At 55.5% G+C, this 13,842-nt stretch overlaps 1 protein-coding gene across 1 annotated transcript; it reads left to right on the top strand.

Moving 5' to 3' along the window:
* The first annotated feature begins 457 nt into the window (after positions 1 to 457).
* Prkaca (protein kinase cAMP-activated catalytic subunit alpha) lies at positions 458 to 13,519 on the top strand. The gene is made up of 9 exons (XM_048795343.1): positions 458 to 494; positions 5,247 to 5,302; positions 5,872 to 6,054; positions 7,384 to 7,466; positions 9,008 to 9,134; positions 9,223 to 9,318; positions 9,413 to 9,535; positions 11,418 to 11,582; positions 11,995 to 13,519. The coding sequence occupies exons 1-9, from the start codon at positions 473 to 475 to the stop codon at positions 12,118 to 12,120; spliced, it is 981 nt and encodes a 326-aa protein (XP_048651300.1). The 5' UTR covers positions 458 to 472; the 3' UTR covers positions 12,121 to 13,519.
* The last annotated feature ends 323 nt before the right edge of the window (positions 13,520 to 13,842 follow it).

The following is a 13,842-nucleotide window of genomic DNA, read 5'->3' as shown; positions in this document are numbered from 1 at the left end:
GTGGGGCTCAGGTCTGAGCTGACACTGGCTGGAAGACACCCCTGGGAGTTGGCCTACAGGGAAGGAGAAGCTTCCCAGACCTCCAGAGACAAGGGAATCCAGGCACTGAAAGAAAGATACACACAGGAGGTCCCTGGATGGGAAGAACTGTTGCCCTCTAACATCCTACAGAGGCTCAAGAGGGTCAGAAATCTTTTGTGCATTGGCAGTTGTATGGGTGCCAAGGAGGTTCTGCCAAGACAGCTTTGCCTTTAGCCCAATTGGGCCAATAGCAATTCAGAGGGTTCTATCTACCCTTTCCCTGTACCCACTGGCCTCCAGATTGGGTTTCTTCCTGCTCCTATCCCCACCCCCAACTCCTTGTCTCCCTCTCCAGGCAGGGCTCTAGGGATGGGCAGCCAAGCTGGTAAGGCAGGTCTCCTGAGCCTTCCCAGCCACCGTAGTCCTAGTGCCCTGAGAGGAAGACTGAGTGATGGCTTCCAACTCCAACGATGGTGAGGCTGAGTCTGTTGCTATAGCAACTTCCTAAGCGCTCTGCCCCAAGTCAAGGAGGGGATGCAGTTGGGTGTGGGGGCGCAGGTGGAAAGCAGTGTGTAGACCCTGGCTGTCCTGGAAACCCCTCCCTTACTAACCTCCTTGGGCTGTGGGGCTTGGGGAAGAGCAGGGGGTATGAATGGCCTAATTCAGAAGAGGGGATGGTCCCCCCAGAGTGGGGGTCCAACTCAGACTGAGACAGTGGGGCAGCCAGCCGAGTGTTGGGATTCGGTTCAGGTGAAGATTGGTCCAGCTCAATGTTGGGGTCCAACAGAGACTCGGGGATCATCTAGTCCAGGATGGAGGGTCCAGCTCAGAATGGGGCTAGGTCCAGTCCAGAGTAGAAGGTGGTACAGCCCAGAGCAGGGGATCCAGGAGGATTAGGCCTGTATTGGGGCTCCCGCCCAGGTTGGGCACCTGCCCCAGAGACCCCAGGACTGCCAGGTATCGAAGTGGAGAAGGGCGGAGGTTACTGTCTTGGGGAGAGAGGGCCCCAAGGTGGGCTCCTTCCGCGGGATTCCTGCTCCCTTGCTCAGTTTGATGTTCTGCTGTTGTAACTGCCCGGGACAGATTCAAACCCAGGACAGATTTCTAGATTTCTGCCTCTTGCTGTGGCCCTGGCTTTTCAAGGGGTACCTGGGTTTTTCTCTGTGAGTCCAAAGCAAATCCCGACCAGAGCGGAGGCGGTGGCACCCACCACTGCCCCCAGTGTGGGAGGGGTGGGCGAGGCAGCAGCCAGCTAGGTTACCCACCTAAGCCACTTCCTGTCACCAGCAGGGAACAGAGTGTGGGGTACCCGCAGGGAGCCTGCCACTGACCCTCCGCTGCTTTGGGGATCTGCAAAGGAGGGGGAAGATGGTCAAGGCTGCTTCCCCTCCCCCACCCCAGGGTTTAGCCATTCATTTCCGGTTTGGACTTTCATGGCCCTGAGCAGAGCCAAGCACAGGGCAAGGTTTGACAGAGGCCAAGGACAGCCCGGGATGCTGTTCCCCTCTCCGCCCCCACATAGGAACAAGACAAAGAACCAGATGTGCCCATTTCTTTCTTGGGGGGTAGCAGGACTTGGGGGCTTCACATTGAAAGGGAACTCGGGAGGAGATAGGGTGACTCCTGCCTCCCTCCACCTTTCTCTCCAGCTGTTCTTCCAGCTAGTTAACAAGCTCTGGGGCTCCTTCAGCCCCCAGGGAGTCTCTGCCTGTTGCTTAAGCCAGGGCCTTAACTCCTTCCCCTCTGCCCAGTGGGCCCTGCTCTGGGCACATTGATTGCCTGCTTCCAGTCAGTCTCGTACCCACCCGGGGAGGCAGGGCCTGGCATCTCGGGAGCAGTGAAAGTCCCTAGAAGGGGAAGTTAGCTTTAACACCCCGCCCCAGGACAAGCAGGCCGGCCAGAGGGACACCCTCGGGAGAATCTTCCCACCTCCTCCTGCCAAGGAGAGCCTCTGCAGACCTCGGCCAGCCTGGAGCAGGTACCTTTAAATGCCTCCGTGGCAACCAGCTCCTCCTCCCTGGTCCCCTGAGGCCTTCCCAAGGAAGCCAGCTCAGAGGCTCTGCATTTTCCTGGTTCCCCAGCAAAGGGAGGATTCCAAGGAGAGACCAGGGAAGCCTAGGATGGATCTGGGGTCCAGCAGCAGCCAGGGTGGGGGCTCAGAGATCACCTTCCAGTTGTGGCTGCAGCTGCTCCTCTGGGCCCACCTGGTTCTCCGTTTCCTGGGCTACCTGCGTCACAGCTTCCAAGGACCTAAGCCGCAGCCAGCACCCTGAGCCTCCCTGACCAGGCCCGATGGGCCCCAGGTCACCCTATCCCATCCAGCCCCTATGCCATCCTGTGCCAGGAAAAACAGGAAGCAGAGGTGAGTGTGGGGGTTTCTGTCTGAGGCCCAGCTCCATGAACCCTCTTATCTCCCTGCTCCTCCTGGCATTGACCCCTCATACCTGTCCCCAAGCCTGACGAGCCAACAGGGCCCGGTGGCACAGAGAGGAAACAGCCCAGGCCCTCCCAGGCTTCAGGATGCCAAAGAAGGTGGGCCAAGCAGCTCATGGAGCCCCACAGCAGGACACTAGCAGCAGCCAGAGCCACCGAGTTGGGGAAGCCCAGGGATGGCTGGGAGCAGGAAGCAGGACCCCAGCCCAGCCCTTCTCTCTCTTGTGCAGGCCCAATACAGCACCCTCTGCCCGCTTCCAATCCAGAATTCTTTGTGGGTTGTTGAGAGGTCTCCAGGGAAGGCATGATGTCTCTGAAAGGTTGTGCTGGTGAAAGCACCAGATGTGTGCTGCCCCCAGGCTCAGAGAGGTCTCTTGGGTCTGTAGCCCCATCAGGCAGAGCCTAGGGGCTATAGCCATTCACTGCCCGCCCATCTCGGCCCACTCGCCTTTTGCAGGGTCTTCCTAGCTGGCAGGCTCCACTCTAGCCACCATTCTTCTAGTCCCATGAAGGGCTTTTCTCTCTGAATACTGTTGGAGAGTCTTGGGGACAGTGGGGAATGGTGGCTACTCAGCAGGCCATGTGCTAGGAGGCAGATGACAAGCAAGGTCAAAGAGCAGGACTGTAGGGCCCCTTAGGTTGAGGACACCTCTGTACCCAGTAATCCAGTGTCTGAGTTGGTAGTAAAGCAGATAGTCTCATGGCAGTGGGTCAGACAGATGATCTCAGGACTGATCGATCTTCTCATCTGTACAGTGGGAAGAAGAGCAACTTTGACCTGGCAAAGTCAGATTTTTAGCATCAAAAACACTTAGCCAGGGCTGGGGTGTAGCTCACCAGAAAAGCACTAGCCTCCCATTCACAAAGCCCTGGGTTTGATCCCCAGTTCCAAAAAAAGAAAAGGAAAAAAAGAAAACTACTTAGCCAGGTGTGGTGGCACATATCTGTAATCCTAGCGACTTGGGAGGCTGAGGCAGGAGGATCACCGGTTTGGGACCAGCCTCAACAGCTTAGTGAGACCCTGGGGGATGTAACTCAGTGGTAAAGCACCCCTGAGGTCAATCCCCCATGCCAAAAAATTTTTAAATATTTTTTAAAAAAAGAAAGAAAGAAAGAAAAACATTCAGTTCAAGTCTGGCACATAGAGAACAGTGCCGGGCCCTGCACAGTGGTCCCAGGGTGAATCTATAAGGTCAGAATCCATCAAGCTGTGCGGTGGGGATCTGAGCACTCAGCCAGGTCTGGTGGCATGTGCCTGGAGTCCCAGCTATTTGGGAGGATGAGGCAGGAAGATCACGTGAGCCCAAGAGTTCGAAACCAGCCTGGGCAACACAGCCAGACATCATTTCTTTATTTTTCCAGTTGGGGTGGGGGATTTAGCCCAGAGGCACTCCACCACTAAGCCACATCCCCAGCCCTTTTGACTTTTTATTTTGAGACAGGTTCTCGCTGAGTTGCTTAGGTCTTCGCTGAGTTCTGAGGCTGGCCACGAACTTGCGATACTCCTGCCTCAGCCTCCCAAATTGCATACACCGCCTCTGGCAGACATCATTTCTTTAAAAGATTTGAACTTTCAATGAATCTCCCTGTATTTTCTACCCACATTTCAAAAATACTTCAAAAAATTGTAGATGACATTTTCCTGGCATGAACCGCCCCCCAATGCTGGCCACTGCCCAGTCGCCACTCTTCACAGCCATCCTGCGGGCTCATGGCTCTTGTTATTCCAATTGTTTTTTTTAATTTTAGTTGTAGATGGACACAATACCTTTATCTTATTTGTTTATTTATTTTTATGTGGTGCTGAGGGTCGACCCAGTGCCTCACATGTGCCAGGCAAGGGCTCTACCACTGAGCCACCACCCCAGCCCCTTATTATTCCCACTTTACAGATGAGGAAGACTGAGGCCTAGAGAAGTGAAGTAGTTGTCCAAAATCACACAGCTCTTCAGGGACCAGGCAGGCATCTGGACCCAGTCTCATCCACAAGTCCTGGCCCTTAACCGCTTGGCTGGGTTGCCTCTCGGTCATTAGGGGAGCAGTTCAAGCCTCAGTGTCCTAGGCCGTTAAGTGGGAAAATGGATAAAAGAAGGATTGTGGAGTGAGTCGAATGAGAGAGTAAGACAAGACAGCCGGCGCAGGGGTCCACCAGGGAGGTGTCTGTTGGGCGGATGTGATGTTGGCCTCAGGGTACTATGAACCATTGCGGGGGCATCCAGTAAGCCTTCCTCTGAACCAACACTGGACTAAGGCCCCACGATTGGCAAAGACAGGTACAGGGCCAGCTGGGGGCCAAGGTGACAGCTGAGCCCCCCAAGGACGCCTGCTACCCGAGCCTCAGAGGCCTCCACCCCAGGCCCGGCCTCCCCAGAGAAGGGGCCAGAGGAGCAGCCAGACCCAAAGGCTATAAATACCTCGGCTGGCTGGCGTCGTCCCTGGCCAAGGAATGCTGGTCAGAACTGGGGCAGGCAGGGGTGAGCTGGCCCTGGCGTTTCTCCCTGTCCCCTAGGTGCAACCCCTGAGTCTCCCTGTGCCCATTTTGGATGGACTGGAAGCAGGTTCCCACTTCTCTGTGGTAGGGGGTACCCAGGCCCCAGCCCATTTCAGGATCCCCAAAAGTTGCCTTCAAGCTCAGACCCGGGTGCTCAGAGGTCCTGGGACAAGGTCAGGCTCTGGCTTTAAGAAGGTGCACCTCACTTTCCACAAATGGACATATCCCAAAGGTAACCCGATCCGCCCCCCCCCCCACCAGGCCAGAGTCTCCATCTAACCCTCCCCTCTCTTCCTTTCAGTGAAAGAGTTCTTAGCCAAAGCCAAAGAAGATTTTCTTAAAAAATGGGAAAATCCCGCTCTGCAGTGGCGTTCTCAACCTAGAGAGGGCCATTTCTAAACTCCCCACCCCTGCAGCCATGCCTGTCTGTCTTTCCAGTTTCAGCCAAGCTGCCCCTTCCTCCAGGAAGCCCTCTCTGATTCACCCTCTCCTCAGACTGTACCAGAGGCCTTATCTGGGTATCCACAGCCCAAGCTTCCACACACAGTGGAGCCCTCTAGGCCATGGGGCTGTGACTCCTGTGTTTTTTGCTCTGGTCTCTGTGCAGCCTCTGGCCTCCTCCTCGCTGTGTCCTCAGTACCCAGCCTGGGGCCTAGCAGGCCACGGGCACTCCAGTGGTCCTGGCTGAAGGAAGCAGCCCAGCTCTGGCTTCCCTAGTCCCAGGCACAGTGCCTGGGCCCGAGGCTCCTTTCTCTCTGTTTGTTTTTGGTACCAGGGATTGAACTCAGGGGCACTCGACCACTGAGCCACCTCCCCAGCCCTATTTTGAATTTTATTTAGAGACAGGGGCTCACTGAGCTGCTTAGGGCCTCGCTAAGTTGCTGAGGCTGGCTTTGAACTCGTGATCCTCCTGCTCAGCCTCCAGAGCCTCTGGGACGACAGGTGTGCGCCATCGTGCCCGGCAACCAGGCCCCTCTCATGGCTCCTCCACCCACCTCTTCTGCCCGCAGGTGGTGAAGCTGAAACAGATCGAACACACCCTGAATGAGAAGCGCATCTTGCAAGCAGTCACCTTCCCGTTCCTGGTCAAACTCGAGTTCTCCTTCAAGGTGGGCCCCCAGCCAGGTTCTTGTACTGGTCCCAGCCACTGAGTACAGCCCCCAGGGCCAGGGAGCAGGACATCTAACGGCTGCCCACTTCTGGGGAAGATGGATTTCTGGAGGAGGGACAGACACGGGGACAGGACCAGGCCAGGTCTCTGGTAGGCCCAAGCTCAGCTCCTGGGCTCGCCGACTGTAGTTCAGTGACCTTGGGCAAGTCACCCACCCGGTGCCGTCCCTCCAGATCACCACCCAGTGCACAGTCAGGAGCACAGACCTACCCTTGGCCGCCCGGGACCAACTCCCAGCCCTGTCCTTCCTCAACCGTGACCCACACAAGGGACCTCATGCCCCTGAGCCTCATTTTTCTCAGCTAAAAAATAGGAACTGCAACAGTCCCCACCCGCTGGGGTTGTCATGGCAGTTTTGAGCCCAGAACGAGGCCCTTGGTGCGTTACTCTGGGAGCCATCAGAAGCTGTGGCTGCGGGACTCTGGAAGGGGCACTCAGCACCATCTTCGTGGTCCTGAACCACAAGCCAGCAGTGACAAGAGCTTGCCATATAACACAGTCCACGCTCGGAGGGGTCTGGGTGACCCTGTGTTGCTGTCCTCTTGAAATTTGCAATAATATTTTTTAAACAAGGATTATCACTTTTTGTTTTTTACGAGATGGTTCCTTGCTATGTTGACCAGCCTGGCCTCAAACTTAGGTGATCCTCCTGTCTTGGCCTCCTTAGGGGCTGAGACGGCAGGTGCACGCCACTGTGCTCAGCTCATTTTCATTGGGAGGAAATTCTGTAGCCTGTCCTTTGTCTGTTTTCCCCAGTAGTGGGGGATGAACCCAGGGGCGCTCTGCCACTGAGCTACAGCCCCAGCCCCCTTTTTTTTGGAGACAGTCTCATTTAGTTGCTAAGACTGTTCTCAAACTTGCCGTCCTCCTGCCTCAGCCTCCTGAGTAGCTGGGATGACAGGCAGGCATTTCTGCGCCTGGTTTAGTCCAACTTTACAGATGACAAAACCGTAGCCCTGGAAGTTACTCCAGCTCCCAGTTAAGTCCTCTCCCTCAAGCGGGGGCACACTGCCCAGGTCCCTTACACCCATGAGCTGGCCGCATGTCCACCCTCTGTAAGGCGGGTAATGGTCGTCCATTCTTCCTCACCGGCAGGATGAGTGGCAAGGCGTGGTTCAGCCGAGAGGGCACCTGGGATTGGAATGTTCTTCCCCGGGAGCCCGAGTTGTCCTTTTATGTCTTTAACACCTGTCCTATAAGGCCACTGAGGCGTTAGAGGGGCCCAGGGCTCTGGAAATGGGGTCTTGATCTGCTCTGCCTCCTGCAGGACAATTCAAACTTGTACATGGTCATGGAGTACGTGCCTGGAGGGGAGATGTTCTCCCACCTACGGCGGATCGGGAGGTTCAGGTGAGCAGCTGCTCCCACAGCCCCGTCCACCAAACCATCTGGGGACACAGAGGACTCCTGCATGCTGGGACATGGAAGGGGTGTCTGGCGCCCATGGGGATTTGTTTCCAATGTGCTGAGGAATCTGTGATGTTTCGGCTCCCACAGAGCAAGACGAGCAAGTGGTTATGGCAACTAGGGGTCAAAATGTAGGCCGGCCGGGCGCAGCCCAGGGGCAAGGGCAGCCCAGGGGCGAGGGCACAGGCTTCCCTGTGTGAAGCCCCCAGCACCAAAAAAACAGTTTTTTGGTTATGATTTTGAGACAGGGCCTCTCTCTGTTGCCCTGACTAGTCTGCAACACCTGGGTACAAATGGTCCTCCTGCCTCAGCCTTTCAAGTAACTGGGACCACAGGCATGGGCCACCAAGCCCAGCAAGGAAAAAAAAAAATGTTGGCAATTTCATGGATTTTTAAGATTTATACTATTATTTTATTTGATGAATAAATATAGATACGTTTCACATACAATAATGTGCATATAGGTTGTTAGTGTTCCATTCCATAAGTTTTGACAATTATATACATTTTTGTGATCTCCACCTAAAACACTATCAAATACTTTTGTTACCCCTGAAAACTGGGGGTGGAACCCAGGGCCTTGGAAACTGTCCACCGCTGAGTCACACCTCTAGCTCTTATATCCTTTTTTTTTTTTGTACCAGGGATTGAACCCAGGGTCACTTAACCACTGAGCCACATCCCCAGTCCTTTCTTAAATTTTTTTTTTTTTTTTTTTTTTTTTTTTGAGACAGGGTCATGCTAAGTTGCTTAGGGTCTCACTAAATTGCTGAGGCTGGCTTTGAACTCTCGATCCTCCTGCCTCAGCCTCCCAAGCCACTGGGATTACAGGCAGGTGCCCCCACACCCAGCACTCATATCCCTTTCTTGATAAATCACCTCCCGTGACAGACAGTTGTCCTTTCTGGTTTCGAGTCCCCATGAATTAGTCTTGTCTGGGTCTGGACCCTCTGGGCATGCACCCTGCAGTTTGGGTTCTGTGTGTCCCTGTCTTCTGCGTTAGTTACATTTGTAACCAGCCAAGCTGTGGAGGTCATTCCCGGCTGGTCCTGGTGGGTCGGGTGGGCGCACTCCTCCATAGGATTCCATCCCAGTGTGTGATCCCGTGGGATTCTGTGGTTCCTTCTCCTGTTGCTCTTGTGTGTGTGTGTGTGTGTGTGTGTGTGTGTGTCTGGAAATGGCCTCTCACTTGCTAGGCAAGCCCTCCACCACTGAGCTGCACCCCAGCCCTTTTCAGGTGAGCTGTGGTCTCCCTCCATATTGCCCAGGCTCGCCCCAAGTTCCTGGGCTCCAGGGATCTTTCCGCCTCAGCCTCCCACGTAGGTTGGACCCGAGCGCTGCTCTGTGCTGGCCTTGCATGTGCAATTGGATAGCGGAACTGGGGGTGTCCTCCTCTGCAGGTGGCTCTGCAGACCCAATGCTGGACAATGTAGGGGCGTGGCCATCATGCTCACCCTCCCCTCTCCTTCCTCTTGTCCCCTCAGTGAGCCCCATGCCCGATTCTACGCGGCGCAGATCGTCCTGACGTTCGAGTACTTACACTCTCTGGACCTCATCTACCGGGACCTGAAGCCGGAGAACCTCCTCATTGACCAGCAGGGCTACATTCAGGTGACCACCAGGCTGGGCCAGGGGCAGCCTCAGGGGGCCATGACTTGGACCCTCCCTCCCAGCCAACCGCTCGTTCTTGTGCCCACAGGTGACAGACTTCGGTTTTGCCAAACGCGTGAAGGGCCGCACCTGGACCTTGTGTGGGACCCCCGAGTACCTGGCCCCCGAGATTATCCTGAGCAAAGTAGGCGCTCCCTCCCCCTCCCCCAGACCCACTCAGCCCTCACCCCGTCCCCGCCCTTCTCCCCTCACCCCCTGCCCCCTCCCTCTTGCTCCAGGGTTACAATAAGGCTGTGGACTGGTGGGCCCTCGGGGTTCTCATCTATGAGATGGCCGCTGGCTACCCGCCCTTCTTCGCTGACCAGCCCATCCAGATCTACGAGAAAATCGTCTCTGGGAAGGTGAGGCCAGGCATGGGGGCTTAACCTCGAAAGAAACAGGAAGGCCCCCCCACCCGCGTGCTGGTCCCTGCTTGTTGTCAGAGTAAGCTAGAAGATCACCGAGTCAGGCCAGGGGGTGAAGCTGGTACCCCGGCCACACGGAGGCCAGCACCTGGAGCAGCCTGACTGTCCTGCCCACCACAGTAGATCCCCAAGGGCTTCCAGAACCCTGAGCCCCACATCCTCCAGCCACAGAGAGCGTGCCACCCGGACACAGGCTCTTCCTGCCTCTAGTTGTGTCCCTCAGTGTGAATTTTCACAAATTTCAAAGCAGAAGAGCAACTGTGTTTGGTTCCCAGGGAGTGCCCGTGACCCCTCCAGGGTGCCCCATCCTATGACGTAGGCAGAGAGCCCCTGAGCTCCTTCCCAAGTCCTTGTGACCCGAGGCTCAGGTAAGAGATGCTGGAGCTGTCTGACTCAGGTCGACAGAGCAGGTGAAGCACCTGTCGTCCCTGTGGGAGAGATGCAGAAACTGAGGCTCAGGAGGAGGGTACGTGTGGCCTGAGATCACACCTCCCGGAGTGACGGGGGCAAGGTGGTGGGTGCTGAGGGACTGAGGGTTTAGGGACTCCACCCGACTGCTGCCCTCCGCTCACCCCTGGCCACCTCTGGCCTGGCCCAGCGTCTCCCACCAGAGAGCTCCTGGCTGGCTCGGAGTTCCCGCGCTGTTTGGCCTGGCGGTGGTGGCCTGGTGACCTTCCACCTATGGGCTCTGAGACTTTGAGCAGTCAGTCTGCCCCTCTGAGCCTCATCTTACCTCTCTGTGGACTGGGGAACCCACCATCTCCCTCTCCTGGAGGTTGGAAGGAGTCCCGGCCGCAGCCCGAGCTCCTCTGGGCCAGCAGCATATTCAGCATCTCTCAGAGGGAAGGACAGGACCAGGCAGAACAGCAAGTGCTAAGATGGTGGCCCAGAGTGGAAAAAAGAAAAGTCCAAAGAGATTCCAAGGGGGGACGAGGGGGAAATGAGCATAATTCCCTTCTTTGTAATGGTTTGCAGTTCCCACGCACCCTCAGCGGTGTTATCTCCTCCACATAATCCTGGGATGTGTGCCCCATATCAGAGAAGCAGGCATTGGCCCAGAGAGGTTAAGGGTCATGGCTAAGGTCACACAGCATGAGAGAGGCAGAGCAGGGACTAGAAGTCAGGTTTGGTTTGGTTTTGTTGCCCAGTACTGGAAATTGAACCCAGGCCTTACCTCACATATGCAAGACAAGCATTCTACCACTGAGCTGTATCTCCAGCCCTAGGTGGAGCTAATAGAAGTCAGTTCTATGGCTATAAAAGCAGTGACTGCATACAAGGCTGTGGAGTTCAGAGACTTGGGGGGAATGCTTCCAGAAAAATTGATCTGGGCCTTAAAAAACAGAAAAGTTGTAGCTGTGTTTTGCTTATAAGCATGAGTTTTCCAGAAGTCCCAAGAGCCCCACAGAGACGGCTCAGAAGCAGCAGCTAAGCATATAACCCCAACGGGCCTGGAATGAATCACCCTTCCCACTGCTCCCTGTGACCTTGGGGTCACTATTTAACCCTTCCAAGTCTCAGTTTCCTCTTCTCTGAAATGGAAACCCTCATGGCCCTAGCCTAAGAGCAGAGGTTCTGGAAGAGGTCCCCGCTCCAGCAGCACCAGCATGGCCAGGGAATTTGTTAGCGATGCAGATTCTCAGCTTCACCCAGATCTAAGTCAGAAACCCCAGAGTGGACCCAGAGCTGTTTTCACAAGATTCCAGCAGGCACTCAAGTTTGGGGGCCTCTGCCTACCATGACTGCTGAATGGAGAAAGCAGCTTTCCAGACCTCTCAGGCTCCACCTCAACACCCCATTCTGTCTGTCCCCCCTCCAGGTACGGTTCCCGTCCCACTTCAGCTCTGACTTGAAGGACCTGCTTCGGAACCTTCTGCAGGTGGATCTCACCAAGCGCTTCGGGAACCTCAAGAATGGGGTCAACGACATCAAGAACCACAAGTGGTTTGCCACGACTGACTGGATCGCCATCTACCAGAGAAAGGTGAGCCCCTCCCGGGCATGCCAAGGGTTCTGGAGGAAGCCAAGAGCCAGGGATGACTGCAGTGGAGAGACAGAAAAGGAAGGGAGTCTTGAAAATCGTCCCCAGGTTCAGCATCAGTATACACTAGGCAGCTTTGAGCCAGGGAAGACTAGAGATACAATTCTGGGGTCCTGGGGTTATTTGGCCACCCTGTGGCCTTGGGCAAGAGATGCTGCTCTGGGAAGTAATTTCCCCTTTGGTGAGTTGGCCATAATTCTAGATTTGGGTTGCTAAGAAGAATTCATATACCATAAAGCTAAGAACAGACCTGAGTCAAAGTAAATATCTCATGAATGTTAGGCCATTCTCATTTATTGTTGTAATGATGACAGTGATGGCTGCTGAGGTCTGGGTGGTTCTGATCCCTCTCCAGGTGGAAGCTCCCTTCATACCAAAGTTTAAAGGCCCTGGGGACACGAGTAACTTTGACGACTATGAGGAGGAAGAGATCCGGGTTTCCATCAATGAGAAGTGTGGCAAGGAGTTTGCTGAGTTTTAGGGGTGTGCCTGTGCCCCCATGGGTTTTCTTGTCTTTCTTTTTTTTTTTTTTTTCTTTTGTGGGGGGTGGGAGGGTTGGATTGAACAGCCAGAGGGCCCCAGAGTTCCTTGCATCTACTTTCACCCCCCACCCCACCCACCAGGGAAGGGGGAACAGGAAGCCCAGATATTTGGAGGAATGGAAACACCAGCTGCTCCCCCACTCCCTTTGCCTTCTTGCCCCTCCCCCACAGGTCCAACTCCACCCCAGCCCACTCTGCCAGTTTTAAATGAGTTTCTCAGCTCCGGGCAGACCACGTCTTACTGGTGTGTCCAGGCACCGGGTGAGGAAAGAGGGGTCCAAACTTAACTCCAGTCCCCCAGCCCCACCCTGCCTCTGGCACTGGGCACCAAGGGCAAATGAATGAAGAGCTGGCCTTCTCTGTGGGGCCCTCCTGCCTGGGAAGGACAGTTTTTTGTGACATGTCATTGGGCTGCTTGCTAGAATTTTTCTAAAATATGATTTAAAATCTTATTTAAGTTCCACCAGTGCCTCCCTTCCTCCTTCCTCTGTCCCCACTCTTCTTGTGTCCCCCTCCCACTCCCCAAAACCATTTTAACGAGGCTGGGAAGCAGACTGACTGAACAGGAAGGACCTGGGGTTTGAACCTCTGCCCTGAGCTGCTAACATCCCCACCCCCTTCCCCAGGGGGGCGGGGAGGGGGGCTTCTGCCAACCTTCCTTACTGGGGTCCCAGCCTCTGTAGCAAGCCCTCCCCCTCTTCCCCAACAACACATCTTTCTTCACCCTGGAGCTTTGGGAGCCAGACGAAGCAGCTGCCCCTCTCCCTGCCAAAGAGGAATCGTCCCCCAAAAAGATAGAGGGGGAACCCCAAGCCCAGGGTCTCTCCTTCCAGCAGCAGCCCCCACCCCAAGCTCCTTAATTTTACTCTCAGCTAGATTTTAATGCCCAGCCTCCTTCCAGCCCAGCTGGGAAGGCAACCCTACAAAAGGACATGGAAAAGTCCCCCACCACACACAAGGCCCAGAGTTCAAGGCCAGGGTTGCTGGGGAGAGGCTGCCTGTCTTATCCACCCAGCAGCTTCAGCGCCCCCCATCTTGGGTGCCCCTCCTCTAGCTTAGCTGTCAGCTGTCCATCACCACTTCTCCCCGCCCTCTGTCTGATTTGTGCTTTTCTCTCTCAATAGAAAGATGGGGAGCCACCCCGTTTATCTCCGTATTTGTCCCTCTCAAAACTTCTCCCTGAACCCAGAGGAGCTCTCAGGCCTGGGGTGGGGCCCCAGGTGGGCGTGGGGGCCATTCAACCTGTGTGCTGCGAAGGACGAGACTTCCTCTTGAACAGTGTGCTGTTGTAAACATATTTGAAAACTATTACCAATAAAGTTTTGTTTAAAAAAAAAAGTGTCGCTGGTGTTCCTGACTTCGGTCACCCACCCACACACCCCCAGGGGGTTGGAAAGCAAATTTCGGACTTGGGCATCCAGGCTAATCAGGCCCTGGCCTGGACGCCTTGTAAAACCAGGTTTCCCTGGAATTCCACCACTTCTTCCGCCCCGCTAGAGAAGGGGGAGCTAACTGCCCTTTGACCCCGAATTCGGGGTCCCCAAATCTGTGGCGCGCCCCTCTTCGTCCGGCCCAGGACGGAGAGGGCGCTCTAGGGAGACGCTGGGGCTGGCGCGCCGGGAGGCCGAGCAGCGGCGGGGGCGGCTCTGGCAGGAAGAGTA

This window comes from Marmota marmota, unplaced genomic scaffold, assembly GCF_001458135.2.
Source record: "Marmota marmota marmota unplaced genomic scaffold, marMar, whole genome shotgun sequence".
Lineage (NCBI taxonomy): Eukaryota > Metazoa > Chordata > Mammalia > Rodentia > Sciuridae > Marmota > Marmota marmota.
Note: the sequence above shows the minus strand (reverse complement) of the source record. Positions and strands in the feature narration are given on the sequence as shown.